This window comes from Gossypium hirsutum, chromosome A10, assembly GCF_007990345.1.
Source record: "Gossypium hirsutum isolate 1008001.06 chromosome A10, Gossypium_hirsutum_v2.1, whole genome shotgun sequence".
NCBI classification, from domain to species: domain Eukaryota; kingdom Viridiplantae; phylum Streptophyta; class Magnoliopsida; order Malvales; family Malvaceae; genus Gossypium; species Gossypium hirsutum.
This window is the reverse complement of record NC_053433.1, coordinates 1,421,940-1,437,974: the sequence shown is the minus strand read 5'-3', so window position 1 is coordinate 1,437,974 and position 16,035 is coordinate 1,421,940. Positions and strand designations below refer to the sequence as shown.

At 38.3% G+C, this 16,035-nt stretch overlaps 1 protein-coding gene and 1 pseudogene across 1 annotated transcript; both read right to left on the bottom strand.

Moving 5' to 3' along the window:
• Positions 1 to 458: 458 nt before the first annotated feature.
• Positions 459 to 8,525, bottom strand: LOC107925035 (cysteine-rich receptor-like protein kinase 10; annotated as a pseudogene).
• Positions 8,526 to 9,818: 1,293 nt separating this feature from the next.
• Positions 9,819 to 10,199, bottom strand: LOC107925036 (putative cysteine-rich receptor-like protein kinase 9). The gene has a single exon (XM_016855604.1). The coding sequence runs from the start codon at positions 10,197 to 10,199 to the stop codon at positions 9,819 to 9,821; it is 381 nt and encodes a 126-aa protein (XP_016711093.1).
• Between the last annotated feature and the right edge of the window lie 5,836 nt (positions 10,200 to 16,035).

The following is a 16,035-nucleotide window of genomic DNA, read 5'->3' as shown; positions in this document are numbered from 1 at the left end:
AGTTATAATTTTCCATATAATTTGAATTAATCTAAGAGCATATGAGAAACTTGCACAAAGTAGCGACACTTTGCACAAGGTAACACGTATCCAAACTCTTAATTTCTAGATGTAAGACTATTCTTTGGAAGTTAATTGGATTCTTTTATTGGAATTGAATTCCAGATTAAGTGTGAACTAATGAAATAAATTATTGCAACTCCTTTATCATTACAAGAGTATAAAAATCACACTCTTCCCTGCTATATGTTTGTTTCCTTATGCAAATCGCAAAGAATAGCTAAATTATATATACTTTAGAAAGTATAAATCCATATAATTTTCAACTTTCTTAGGTGCTTCGATACATTAAAAACAATTAAGTAAAAAATTAATATTCTTAAATTGATTTATCACCAACTTCATACTCAATTTAAAATTCAAATATATGTATATATAGTTTCATGTTCAAGTTCAAGTTCTTAAAAATCATGGCTTTAGTATTCATAGTTGTTAATTCAAACTGGGAAATAAAAATGAAAGTTTTTTGATAAACTAGTATTGTTCGTACAACAATCAAATTAGCGAGGTGAGAAATTTGAAATTGTGACCTCATTAACCGAAAAGACTCGATCATCTGAAATAGGTTCAGTTGGCTTTGCAATTGCACGCCCAACGGAAAATGCTGGTTCAGATGGACAAAGAAGTGTTATGGTACTATCACTTGCCAACATGAAAATCACAGATGACATGGTTGGTCTGTCTGCCGGGTCTTCGTGTACACATAATAGCCCAATATGAATGCATTTAAGCACCTCAGAAGCCACACAAGAAGGAACAAGGACCTGATCTATTAGCTCCATTCCTTCGCCCTTGGACCATAATTTCCATGCCTACAATTGTAGCTTAAAATTAGTAGTAGAATAGTTAAAACATTTAATCTATAGTTTGAGGACAAAAGGGAGGACAAAGAACATACAAAAGTCAACAAGCTTTCACCATGCTCTAAATGATGAAAACCATTGTTCTTTTTTTCCACTAATAATCTCCAACAAAAGGACACCAAAACTGAAAACATCAGATTTGATAGAAAAGAGTCCTTCCATAGCATATTCTGGTGCCATATATCCACTATTTTAATTCATAAGAAATAAAGAGACAATTTATTAAAATAAAATTAGATGATATCATAGAAAATTTTATAAACAAAGAAAATAATTAAATAACAATATTCCCACAAGCCTCTCACTGTAAAGGAATGTGTTATGAAAATATGCATACTTACTATGTTCCAACGAGTCTATTGGTATTTGCTTCATTTTTATCTTCAAAAATTCTTGCCATACCAAAATCAGAAATTTTCGGATTCATCTCATAATCGAGTAGAACATTACTTGCTTTAAGGTCCCTGTGTATAATTTTTAGACGAGAATCTTCATGTAGATATAAAATACCTCGAGCAATTCCTTTAATAATGTTGAATCGTTTCTGCCAATCCAGTTGAGCAGCTAATTTCGAATCTGATATAAATGTGGAAAAAAAGAAAAAAAAACAAATGAGTACATTTTCATTAATTATGTCATGTTTTTTTTTCTTATTAGTTAAAGGTTCAAGAATCAAACCGAATAGGAAAACGTCCAGGCTTTTGTTGGGCATGAATTCATATACAAGCAACTTCTCATTTTTCTCTAAGCAACATCCTAAGAGCCTCACAAGATTTCTATGTTGTAGTTTAGCAATTAACATGATTTCATTCTTGAATTCAACAAGACCTTGACTGGAAGTTTCTGACAGCCTTTTAACTGCAATTTCTTTACCATCTGCTAATGTTCCCTGGAAGAATTCAGTCATTTACATAACATATCAAAGTTCAAATGCAAGGAATATTCACATACTTAATTCGCATAGATCAGTTCTAAAGCCAACTCAGATAAAAGTTTCAAGTTATATAATTACTTTGTATACAGGACCAAATCCACCCTGTCCCAGCTTATTTTCATCAGAAAAGTGATTTGTCGCTGCAAGTAAAATATCCAACTGTATAGAAGGAAACTCCCGAGATCTCTCCCCACTTTCTCCGTTAAAAGTTTCCCTTGAGTGCTCATTTACCAAGTCAAGTAATAGAACTTCTTGGCTGTTTTCTTTGTCTGTAATAAAATCATAATATGATCAGCATAAGAATATAAAAAGAAGCTATAATATTTGCCAGAAAGATCACTCCGATGTGTACCTCGACGGTTTCTCCTCCTCCAGATGAAGAAACCAGAGATAAAAACCACAGCCAGCCCAAAAATTGCTGATAAACTTGCAACAAGTACTGGAATCCGGTTTGATTTGTTTTGTTTCTCTTCCTCTGATTAAATAAGAGCAGAATTAGATATTCTCAATTCAGTTCATTATAATCCTCATGAAAACATGGGCTTGTTCTTTACCTATATATTAATTTACAAATTACTGACCAAAAAGAAAAAAAGAAAAGAGAATGTAGTGAATCTTGTTTTCTTTTTTTCGTGAACTATAAAAAAGGAAAAAGGAAAGAATCAAATTTATCAATTAACAGTAAGGATAAACCTGGGGCTGGAGGAGGTTGAGGTGAAACTGCCGTTAGATTATAGAAGGGGTAAATTTCATATCTGACGTTGCAGCTAGGACTCAACACTCTTCCGCCTTGCCATCCAGTTGGAAGACTTTCTAGTGCTCCTTGCAGACATCTACTACAAGCACTGCCTGATAAGTCCGGTGTACACTGGGCGAGCGTGTACAGTGTTTGAAAACTTGAAAGTTTGGTCTCTCTTGTCGCAAATTTTTTAGAACCTGCGGGTTTATTTTCCGTTTGGGTTGTTATATCGTTCATGTTCATTACAACTGTGGCAGCCACTAGCTGGTCGAAAGGGATTTCTGTCTGTTAAGAAATGGCTTAAAATTGGTAGTGGATTGTTGTTGTTGGTAGTGGGTTGTTGGTGGTAGTGGATTAGTGGATGGTTGTTGGTGTCCATTTTCAACCACAAATCTTTGCCAAAGTTTGGGACAATTATGTCCTTGAACTCTCTTATAAATAGAGAGGTTCATTAGCCATATTCATCATCCCAAACCAAGAGAGAGCAAAGCTTGTTCTTTGAAAGCTAGGATTTTAGCTTTCGGGTTTTCTATAGGGGTTGAGAGTTGTGAGGTTCTCGGGTTGTGTCTTGAGTGTAAAACACTTGTAATCTTCATCTTGTTATAGTGAAATTTCTTTTCGCCTCTGCCCGTGGACGTAGGCATTAAAGCCGAACCACGTAAATCCTTGTGTTCACTTTATTTTTCGTTCCGGTCAATTTACTTGTAGTCATATCGGAGTTCTCGAATCGATCCTTTACGCAACAAATTGGTATCAGAGCGTAGTTGAAGGAGTGATAATATTTTCTGAATTGCCCTGTGACTGCAGCTTTGTCTGATCTTTCACATCAGGAAGAAAATATTATCATTCATTCAAAGGTTCCAAATTATGGCTACAAGTGTTTCATCGACTAAGTATGATGTCGAGAAATTTACCGGGAAAAATAGTTTCAGTTTATGGCGCATCAAGATGCGGGCAGTGCTGGTTCAACAAGGATTGCTAAAAGCATTGTCTGGTAAAGATAAATTACCAAGCACGCTTTCGGAAGAGCAAAAGGATGACATGCTAGAAAGAGCACATAGTGCTATTCTGCTATGTCTAGGAGATGAAGTGCTACGAGAAGTAGCGGATGAGAAAACCGCGTCCGGTTTGTGGCTCCGGTTAGAGAGCAAGTACATGACGAAGTCATTGACGAACCGGCTCTACCTCAAGCAAAGACTCTATGCCCTGAAGATGGAGGAAGGTACACCTGTTTCCCAGCACCTGGATAAATTCAATTCCATTATCATGGATTTGAATAATATCGATAACAAAATCGATGATGAGGACCAAGCAATAATTGTTTTGTGTTCTTTGCCTCCCTCGTATGAGAATTTTGTTGATACAATGATGTACGGTCGTGATGACCTGACTCTAGAGGAGGTGAAAAATGCCTTAAGTTCCAGTGAGTTGAGGAAGAAAATCACTGGTAAGGTGGTCGAAAACAATGAAGGCGAAGGCTTGGTTGCTCGAGGAAGATCCAAGGCAAAGGGTGGAAGTTCAAGTAAAAGCCATCCTAGATCGCAGTCCAAGAAGAGAATACAGTGCTACTACTGTAAGAAGTACGGGCACATGAAGGTAGATTGTCCGAAAAGGAAGGAGAAATCAGAATCACAGGAGCAACAAAATGATCGTGCGAATGTAGCTGATGCAGATTCTTCAAGTGATGCCGAGATCGTTCTTGCAGTATCCGACTCTTACGCTGGTGGGAGATGGATTCTTGATACGGGAGCTACATTTCATATAAGTACTTCGAAAGATGCATTCTCAACATACGAGAAGCATTCTGGTTCAGTACTAATGGGAAATGACCACGCATGTCAAGTCATGGGGATTGGCACAGTTCGTATAAAGATGTTTGACGGTATTGTTAGAACTCTAACTGATGTTCGGCACATTCCAGAAATGAAGAAAAATTTGATCTCTTTGAGTACGTTGGACAAGAAAGGCTTTCGGTACTCTGCTGAAGGTGGAGTTCTCAAGGTATTCTCGGGTGCTTTGACTGTGATACGTGGTAATTTGGAGCGGGGCCTTTACTTCCTCGATGGTTCCTCGGTTACAGGTGTTGCGGGAGTGTCATCATCAGATGATCTAGATTCTGACACCACGAAGTTATGGCATATGCGGCTCGGGCATATGAGCGAGAGAGGCTTATCGGTGCTAAGCAAACGAGGATTATTGTCTGGGCAGTGTACAGGAAAGTTGAATTTCTGTGAGCACTGCGTCTTCGGTAAGCAGACTCGGGTAAAGTTCAGCACTGGGATTCACAAGACAAAAGGCACAGTGGATTACTTCCATTCTGACCTTTGGGGGCCTTCTCCGACAATTTCTAAAGGTGGTTACAGATATCTGCTTACCTTTATCGATGATTACTCGAGAAAGGTTTGGGTGTATTTTCTGAAGAGCAAGTATGAGGTTCTCATCAACTTCAAGCAATTTAAAGCTTTGATCGAAAATCAAACAGGAAAGAAGATCAAGCGATTCCGGACGGATAATGGCTTGGAGTTTTGCTCAGGTGAATTCAATGAGTTCTGCAAAAATGAAGGAATAGTGAGACACCGCACTGTTCGTCGAACACCACAACAAAATGGAGTTGCAGAACGCATGAATAGAACTCTCTTGGAGCGAGCTCGTTGCATGCGATCAAATGCTGGGCTCGGTGAAGAATTTTGGGCTGAAGCTGTTAATACTGCTTGTTATTTGGTTAACAGATCTCCGTCAACAGCTATTGAGCTGAAGACTCCTGAGGAAGTATGGTCTGGTTCTCCTGCTGATTACTCTGGTTTAAGAGTGTTTGGCTGCCCTGCGTATGCTCATGTAAATGAGGGAAAACTCAAACCGAGGGCGAAGAAATGCATATTTCTTGGATACGGCCAAGGGGTGAAAGGATACAGGTTGTGGTGTCCTGATCCGGTTTCGTCCAAGTTCATCATCAGCAGAGATGTGACTTTTGATGAGTCATCCATGCTTCGATCCACCACAAATTCCCGGGAAAAGGAGGAGTCAGATAGAATGGGAGATCACGGTGTTGAGAAGCAGGTGGAGTGTCAGGTGGACGCTCCAATTCCTACGGAAGGTACTTCAGTCCAGGATGATCAAGTTGAGGTGCAAGATTCCGATGAAGATGAGTCACCTCAAGAAAAACCATATAGCATTGCCACTGGAAGAACGAAGAGACAAATCAAACCAAATCCGCGTTACGCTAATCTGGTGTCTTTCGCGCTCAGTGTGGCGGAGTCCATTGGTATAGAACCTTCCAGTTATAATGAGGCTGTCACGTGTGATGAGTCGGCACAGTGGGCAATTGCTATGAGTGAGGAGATAGAATCTCTTCACAAGAACCATACTTGGGAGTTGGTTAAGCCGCCAAGTAACCAGAAGATAGTTGGTTGCAAATGGGTCTTCAAGAAAAAGGAAGGCATCCTAGGGGTTGAAGCAACTAGATTCAAGGCACGATTGGTTGCTAAAGGCTTCACTCAGAAAGAGGGGATTGACTACAATGAAGTTTTCTCCCCAGTCGTAAAGCATTCTTCCATTCGTGTATTACTTGCCATGGTGGCCAAGTCTGATCTAGAACTTGAGCAGCTTGACGTAAAAACGGCGTTCTTGCATGGTGAGCTCGAGGAAACAATCTACATGCGTCAACCAGAGGGTTTTACAGTTCCTGGTAAAGAAGACCATGTCTGTCTATTAAAGAAGTCTTTATATGGATTGAAACAATCCCCAAGGCAGTGGTACAAGCGGTTTGATAGCTTCATGATTCAGCATGGTTACACAAGATGTGACTATGATGCTTGTGTCTATCATCGGAAGCTCTCAGATGGTTCGCACATTTATTTGTTGCTGTATGTTGATGACATGTTAATTGCTTCCAAAAACATGTCGGAAATCAACAAGTTAAAGTCGCAGTTGAGTGGTGAGTTCGAGATGAAGGATCTGGGTGCTGCCAAGAAAATTTTGGGCATGGATATTCACAGAGATCGCAAGGCGGGCAAGCTTCGTGTGTCGCAGAAGAACTACATTGAAAAGGTTCTTCAACGCTTCGGCATGGATAAAGCGAAAACTGTGAGTACTCCGTTGGCACCACATTTCAAACTCTCTGCAGAGTTGTCACCACAATCTGATGAAGAAAAGCAGCAAATGTCTCACATTCCATACTCGAGTGCAGTTGGAAGCGTGATGTATGCAATGGTTTGCACTCGTCCAGACATTTCACATGCAGTTAGTGTGGTCAGCAGATACATGAGTTGTCCTGGCAAGGAACACTGGCAGGCCGTGAAATGGATTCTCAGGTACTTGAGAGGTTCTGCAGATTTATGCTTGGTATATGATCAGAGTGACTGCACTAGCAGTGTCACGGGCTATGTGGACTCTGATTATGCTGGAGATCTGGACAAAAGAAGATCTCTGACGGGTTATGTTTTCACTTATTCTGGAGGAGCCATTAGTTGGAAAGCTGTGTTACAGTCTACCGTAGCCTTATCTACGACTGAGGCGGAATATATGGCGTTAGCAGAAGCAGTGAAAGAAGCATTGTGGATGAAAGGTCTAGTAAGCAGTTTGGGTTTACAACAGGATTTCACTGTTGTATTTTGCGATAGCCAGAGTGCCATACATCTGACTAAAAATCAGATGTTTCATGAACGGACCAAACACATTGATGTCAGATATCATTTTGTTCGGGAACATGTTACGCAAGGTGACATTGTTATCAGCAAGGTTGCTACCGAGAAGAATCCTGCAGATATGTTAACTAAGGTGATCCCTGCATATAAGTTCAAGCATTGCTTGGACTTGATAGGTATTCGGGATTGATTAGCGCCAGAGAGGCGTTTGGAAGAGGTGATCCAGTTCGAGGAATTCACTATGATGTTCAGCTTGGTAAATTTCAAGCCAAGGTGGAGATTTGTTAAGAAATGGCTTAAAATTGGTAGTGGATTGTTGTTGTTGGTAGTGGGTTGTTGGTGGTAGTGGATTAGTGGATGGTTGTTGGTGTCCATTTTCAACCACAAATCTTTGCCAAAGTTTTGGACAATTATGTCCTTGAACTCTCTTATAAATAGAGAGGTTCATTAGCCATATTCATCATCCCAAACCAAGAGAGAGCAAAGCTTGTTCTTTGAAAGCTAGGATTTTAGCTTTCGGGTTTTCTATAGGGGTTGAGAGTTGTGAGGTTCTCGGGTTGTGTCTTGAGTGTAAAACACTTGTAATCTTCATCTTGTTATAGTGAAATTTCTTTTCGCCTCTGCCCGTGGACGTAGGCATTAAAGCCGAACCACGTAAATCCTTGTGTTCACTTTATTTTTCGTTCCGGTCAATTTACTTGTAGTCATATCGGAGTTCACGAATCGATCCTTTCCGCAACACTGTCCCATTTGCATTCTGAGTGTTACGCAATCTAACTGCAGGTTCTTCTGCCACAACGGAAAAGATATTTCGATTCGAGTACCGTAGGAGGCACTGGTCGTACCAAACTACCGCCGTTGTTTGGTTGGGACAAAGTTGGGAAATATCGGTGGTGGCAAAGGTGACACACGCTTGGCAGACGCTGGTAGAAAGATCCCCACGGCAAAGGAAAAGACCGTATACCATGTCAGGGCTCCTGCCTGCGGTTGTGTTGTAGAAACCATCACCACGGGTGCTGTTAGACGACAGCGATGTTAAGACGGTATTGCGGTTGGCTTGGTAAGTGCTGTTTACGGCGAAAGTGGTGGTGTTTGGACAAGAGTGGTACAGATAAGTAGGCTGCTGAGCTTCAATTGCAGGGCCAAGCAAGGAAAGTACTATTACTAACAACAACAGGTTTATGGAAACTGTGGAGATTTGCATAATTTTTGTTCTAATTAAAGTAATCTCCTTTCTTTATCTTGGATCATAAGTCAAGAGAGATCAATCATATAAATCTGGGTTCTTGTCTTGAAATTATGATATATATGGGTGATTTTTCTTCCATTGCAGAAGCTTCTTTGATCTTTGCTATGAAAAATTTTAGTCAAGTCCATTGATTTTTTTGGGTAAATTCTGCTATTAGTCCAAAAATTATGAATTTAATTCTTATACTTTAATTTAGGTAACTTTATGTTTTGAGTTATATGAATTTGACTTTCTGATTTTTCAAGTTGAGTCATTTTGAGTTTTGCTACCTTTAGATTCTAGTAATTGTAAATTACTTATTTAGGAGTTTTTTTAGTTCAAATTATTTTTAGTTCGAAGTAATTTAATTTGTGTCAATTTCAGTTTAAAATAAATAAATTCAAATTGTTATTTTCTAATAATAAAATTAGATTTGGTTAAATTAGATTCGAAATTAATCCGTTTGAGTTTTCAAATTCAACTAAGAATGAACGAGATCTAACTTGAAGCTCAACAAGAAGGGGAATAATAAAATATATATAGTGATTGAATTGTAACAAGTGAACACTGTTGTTTTTCTCTATACATGTAATAACAAAGACGATTTTATAAGTCCTGATTTTTTATTTTAAGGTATAAATCTTGGTTTTTGAGGATGTACAATTCTATGCAGATCATGATATATCATAAAAAAAATTAAAACTAAATATTAATTCTTTTTATTTGGATTTGTATTTAATGCATTATAATTTTATACATAATAATGTCACATCATAAAAAATTAAAAGTAAACTTTTGATAAACTAGTATAATTAGAACTGTTGAAAAAATCCAATTTAAAAACTGTGAGAGTGGTGGTGTTTGGATAAACATGGTACCGATAACTAGGCCGTGGAACCTGAGCTTCAGTTGCAGGGCAAAGCAAGGAAAGGATCATTACTAACAGCACCAGGTTATCTCCTTGCTTTAGCTTGGGTTATAGGACAAGAGATACCAGCTTTTCAAGTTATAATATGTGGGTTGTTGTATAAAGGACAATACTTGTCTCCATTGCAGAAAATTCATTGATACTTGACTAAAAAAATTCTGAGTCAAATTATTGGATTGTATTAGTCTACAAGGGAGATTAGAAATCTCAATCAAATTGGAGGCTAAAAACTTAAAAGAGTTGGTCAAAAATGAATGCTCGATGAGCCAGTTGCTGCGTTTGCGGCCTGGGTTGCTGTATCATTCATTAACACTTGTACTTGTTGGTCGAAACGGTTTTGGTCAGTGATGCTCTGACTGTTAGCCAACAGAACTGAAGGTTCTTCATTCACAACGGAAAAGATGTATTGATCCGAGTATCGCATTAATCCGAGTATCGTAGGAGACACTCGTCGAACCAAACCACCGCCCTTGTTTGGTTGGGACAACGTTGGGAGATATCGGTGGTGGCAAAGGTAACACACGCTTGACAAAGATCCCCGCGGCATAGGAAAAGGCTGTAAACCGTGTCAGGGATGCTGCCTGCGGTTGTGTTGTAGAAACCATCTCCACGGGTGCTATTAGACGACAGAGAAGATAAGACGGTACCTCGATTGGCTTGGTAAGTGCTGTTTATGGAGAAAGTGGTGGTGTTAGGACAGTCGTGATAGAGATAAGTAGGCTGCTGAGATTCGCTGGTAGAGCTAAGCACGGAAAGTACTATTACTAACAGCAGCAGGTTAATGGAAACCGTGGAGAGATGCATAATTTTTGTTTTAATTAAAGTAATCTCCTTTCTTTATCTTGGATCATAAGACAAAGATAGATCAGACATATAAATCTGCGTTCTTGTTATGAAATTATGATATGGTTGATTTTTGCAATTGCAGAAGCTTCTTTGATCCTTGCTAAGAAAAAATTGACTCAAGCCTATTGAATTTTTTTGGTTAAATTCAGCTCTATATTATTCCTTGTATTTTATGAAAGTTGTGGAGTAATACTTATACTTTAATTTAGTGATTTTTAGTCTTTGAACTTTTTAAAATTTAAAATTTCAATCCTCATCAAATGATAGCCATTAAATTAATTAAGTTATATGCTATTTTCAAAATTTGATACGTTAAATATATTATAATATTATAATGTTACGTCAGCTTATTATTTCCACATATTACTCACTAAAAGTTCATTTATCATATATTAACGACTATTACTTTTGTCAAGATTGAACTTTGAAAATTCAAAAAATATAAGACTTAGAATGGTCCAATTGGAGAATATGAACAGTTCAAAATTAATAGTTGAATTTAACTAAACACAAGAAAAAGAGTCACTCCTCGAGGTAGGTAAGCGACTAGAAGAGGATTTTGAAGGCTTTCAGCAGAAGGTCAGAAAAACTAGTATGTAATCAATGTCTGCATCCCTCATCTCCCTATCACAAGAAGGCGGATAGCGGAAAAGTGAGAGGCTATAGCATCATTCTTCATCTTCCCCTAGAAATATCATAAGAGAAGAATTGTTTAGGGTTAGGAATAAAATTTCAAAATTCTAAAAGTAAAAGGACTAAAATTTACCAATTTGAAAAGTATAAATATTAAAATGATCAAATTATAGGGACTAAATCCAAATTTTTTGCAAAGCAAAGGGACTCATAGTAAATTTAATATTTCTTTTATATTAGTCTACAAGAAAGAAGAGTTGGTACACAATGAATGAATGGGATGGAAAGTGAGTGATACAATGTGACAGTTGGCTACATGGCTGCGTCCGGGATGGTGAAAGCACTGCATTTTGCATTTTGCATTTTGCATTTTGACTTTGATTTTCGAACATGACATGTATATAAAGACTACATGAAATCTAATCTGGTTAGATAAATTTGAATATCATCTGTTTGATTCAATATTAAAATCATTTAGATTTTGCTAGACAAGTAATTATAGATTCAAATTAAATAATTTTAAGTTAGTTGTTGGAATGAATTTGGGTTTAAATGGTTTTGAGTTAGAATTAGATTTGATTTATATATTTTAAAGTTTAAATTATTTATTTTAATAATTAAGTTTGATTAAGTGTGTCATATTTTGTCCGAGTTATGACATGTGGTAAAGTAAAAAGGGAAAAAAAACCTAAACAATAAGCTACTAGTAAATCGTGAAGTCATCAACAACGCCCTCCATTTTGGAATGACCATCCAGACAAATATGAGTCATCCATCATCTAGGCCCCAAGCTTTTATTGGGAATGTGATATTGTTGGTTATCAAATACCACGGGGGTTCAATTTCTCTATATTATCAAGTTAGAATAAATGATAGGATCTGTCTCATCACAATATTCTCGTCCCAACGAAAACATCCACCCCACGTGTTCCACAATAATGGTTTAATGACAATTGTACTACGAAATCAATTTGTTGAAAATTCTTATCCTTTGATAGTGTTAGTCAATTTGTTAATTGTTACTATAATATGAAATTAGTTATTATTGGATACCTACAATCTTTGACTTTTCAAAGATGAATAGTGGCAGAAAGTTGGCACTGAAAGGCACCGAAAGTAGAAAGTAAGATTAGTTGGCATGGGATAATTGCAATTTTGGTCCCTAATTGTATAGGGACATTGCAAGTTGATCCTTAAACCTCAACTATAAATAGGCCTAACCATTTCTTACTTTCTTCATCCCACACTTGCCATTCTCTACTTAAGGCAATTGTTCTCTCTCCCTATTTGTAAACTTTCACTTGTATTTTTGGAGTGAAATATATTTGGTAGTGCCCGAGGACGTAGGCAAAATTTGCTGAACCTCGTTAAAATTCTAGTGTTCTTTATTTTTGTTCTGCATATTTTGCAAGTGTCATTGTAGTGATTTATTGTGCTATTAAATTACGATAGAGGGATATTCTGGCTAGGAAAGATCTGGTATGTAAGCGGTCCTCGTGATCCACCTCTCTTTCCTGGGAATTGAACTTAGTGTGATTTTTCAGTACAATAATTTTACTCTTTCACACGCTTCCGCGCAACAATTGGTACCAGAGCCAGGTTCGTACTTGGGGAATACGACCGTTTACGGTACTATTCACGTATACGGTACTATTCACGTATATGGTACTATTCATGAATACGGCACTATTCACGTATACGGTACTGTTCACGTATACAGTAGTTGGGATTGAGGAGAAAAATGGCAGCAGCATCGTCATCAGCAAGGACTACTGTGACAAATGCAAAATTTGAAGTAGAGAAATTTGACGGTACCAATAATTTTGGTATGTGGCAGTGTGAGATCCTGGATGTCTTATGTCAGCAAGAGCTGGATATAGCCCTTGAAGAAAAACCTGACAAGATGGATGACAAGGAGTGGGCCAAGATCAATAGACAGGCGTGTGGTACAATCCGCCTATGTTTGGCCAAAGAGCAGAAGTACTCCGTCATGAGGGAGACATCAGCGAAGAAGCTGTGGGATACATTGGAAGAAAAGTTTCTAACGAAAAGTCTTGAAAATAGGCTTTATATGAAAAAGAAACTTTTTCGGTTCACGTATGCACCCGGTATGTCGATGAATGACCATGTGAACTCATTCAATAAAATTTTAGCAGACTTGCTAAATTTGGATGAGAAATTTGAAGATGAAGACAAGGCATTATTGTTGTTGAATTCCCTTCCTGATGAATATGATCATCTTACCACCACATTGTTTCATGGGAAAGATTCAATCACATTTAATGCAGTCTGTAGTGCGTTGTATAGATCTGAGACTCGAAAGAAAGATAAAAGAGATCACAGAGATACAACTGCAGAAGTCTTAACAGTAAGAGGTCGTTCACACAGCAGCAAACCTGGTAGAAGGGGTAAGTCCAAAGGGAGACCCGCCAAAGATGAATGTGCCTTTTGTCGTGAGAAAGGGCATTAGAAAAAGAATTGTCCTAAGTTACAAAAGGGCAAGTCTATTTCTAATGCATGTGTAGCGGAGCATGATGAGGAGTCAGACTTTAGCTTGGTTGGCATGGCAATGGCATGTCAAACGGATGAGTGGATATTGGATTCGGGATGTACTTACCATATGTGTCCTAATAAGGACTGGTTTTCTAGTCTTGAAGAACTAGAATGTGGAGTTGTTTTTATGGGCAATGATAGTGCCTGTAAGACAATGGGTGTAGGTACAATCAAATTGAAGAACCATGACGGCTCAATCCAAGTTCTGACAGATGTTCGCTATGTACCCAGCTTGAAGAAAAATCTCATCTCATTAGGGGCCCTAGAATCTAAAGGGCTCACAATCACTTTGAGAGATGGATTACTAAAGGTAGTAGCTGGGGTATTGACAGTGATGAAAGGCACTAGAAGAAATAACTTGTACTATTTAAATGGAAGTACAGTTATTGGATCAACATCAACAGCTTCTGCGAAAGATGCAGATTCAGAGGCTACCAGGTTATGGCATAGGCGATTGGGACATGCTGGTGAAAAAGCTTTGCAGACTTTGGCGAAGCAAGGCTTGTTGAAAGGTGCAAATTCTTGCAAATTGGAATTCTGTGAACATTGTGTTCTGGGCAAGCAGACGAGGGTAAAATTTGGTTCAGCAATTCACAATACGAAAGGAATTCTGGACTATGTTCACAGTGATGTGTGGGGACCTACCAAAGTGGCTTCTTTGGGAGGTATGCACTATTTTGTCACTTTTCTTGATGATTATTCAAGAAAAGTATGGGTGTATCTAATGAAAAGAAAAAATGAAGTTTTGGATGCATTTCTGAAGTGGAAGAAGATGGTGGAGACTCAGACAGGTCGAAAGGTCAAACGACTTCGATCAGATAATGGTACTGAGTACAAAAATGATCCATTTCTACAAGTATGTCAAGATGAGGGCATTGTGCGACACTTCACTGTTCGAGATACACCACAGCAGAATGGGGTGGCAGAACGCATGAATCGGACTATACTGGAGAAAGTTCGATGTATGTTGTCCAATGCTGGATTGGGCAAGGAATTTTGGGCTGAGGCAGTTACATATGCGTGCCATCTAATTAACCGATTGCCATCAGCTGCAATAAATGGAAAAACTCCTATGAAGATGTGGACTGGTAAACCTGCTACTGATTATGATTCTTTACATGTTTTTGGTTCCACTGCATATTATCATGTAAAAGAATCTAAGTTAGACCCAAGAGCAAAGAAAGCATTATTCATGGGTATAACTGGTGGTGTAAAAGGATACCGTCTCTGGTGTCCTGATACAAGGAAGATTGTTTTCAGTAGAGATGTAACTTTTGATGAATCAACCATGATGAAGAACGAGGATTCACAAAAGGATGACAAAACCAGTAGTACTTTGCAGCAGGTGGAGTTTGAAAAGGTTAATGATGATCCAGCTAATATTGAAAGAACAAATGATGAAGAAGTTTCGACCCAAGAACTTCTACAGCAACAAGATTCAGTTGCATATAGGAGGCCAAGAAGAGAGATTCGTAAGCCTGCTCGCTTTGATGATATGGTGGCCTATGCACTTCCAATTGTAGATGATGATGTTTCTTCCACTTACACAGAAGCAATAAGTAACTCTGATGGTGTAAAGTGGAAGCAAGCTATGAATGAAGAAATGCAGTCTCTTCATAAAAATAGGACTTGGGAGTTGGTGAGACTACCCAAGGGAAAGAAGGCAATTGGATGCAAATGGGTATATGCAAAGAAGGAAGGATTTCCTAGTAAAAATGAAATTCGATACAAGGCTAGATTGGTAGCAAAGGGTTACGCTCAGAAAGAAGGAATAGACTACAATGAAGTGTTTTCTCCAGTTGTGAAGCATTCGTCTATTCGAATTTTGCTAGCCTTGGTTACACAATACGATCTTGAACTAGTTCAGCTTGATGTGAAGACAACATTTTTACACGGTGATTTGGAAGAGGAAATCTATATGACTCAGCCTGATGGATTCAATGTTGCTGATAAAGAAAATTGGGTTTGCAAACTGACAAAGTCGCTTTATGGATTGAAACAATCTCTGAGGCAGTGGTACAAGCGATTTGATCAGTTCATGAAAGGGCAAAGGTACACAAGAAGTAAATTTGATCATTGCGTATATTTTCAGAAGCTACAAGAAGGAACTTTCATATACTTGCTCTTATATGTTGATGATATGCTGATAGCATCTAAGAGCAAAGTTGAGATTGAGAGATTGAAGACTCAACTCAATCTCGAGTTTGAGATGAAAGATCTAGGTGAAGCTAAGAAGATTCTTGGCATGGAAATATGTAGAGATAGAGCTCATGGCAGAGTTAGCTTGTCTCAGAAGTAGTATTTGAAGAAAGTACTACAGTAGTTTGGCATGAACGAGCAGACCAAACCTGTAAGTACCCCGTTGGCTTCTCATTTCAAGCTTTCTGCACAACTATCTCCTTCGACAAATACGGAACGAGAATACATGTTGCAAGTTCCGTATTCTAATGCAGTGGGTAGCTTGATGTATGCAATGGTGTGTACAAGACCCGACATTTCACAGGCAGTTAGTATAGTGAGCAGGTATATGCATAATCCTGGAAAAGGACATTGGCAAGCTGTGAAATGGATTCTACGGTATATTCAGAAGACCGTGGATGTTGGATTA

Coding starts and splice junctions, on each gene's coding strand:
- LOC107925036 (XM_016855604.1), bottom strand. CDS start 10,199: ATGCATCTCTCCACGGTTTCCATTAACCTGCTGCTGTTAGTAATAGTA.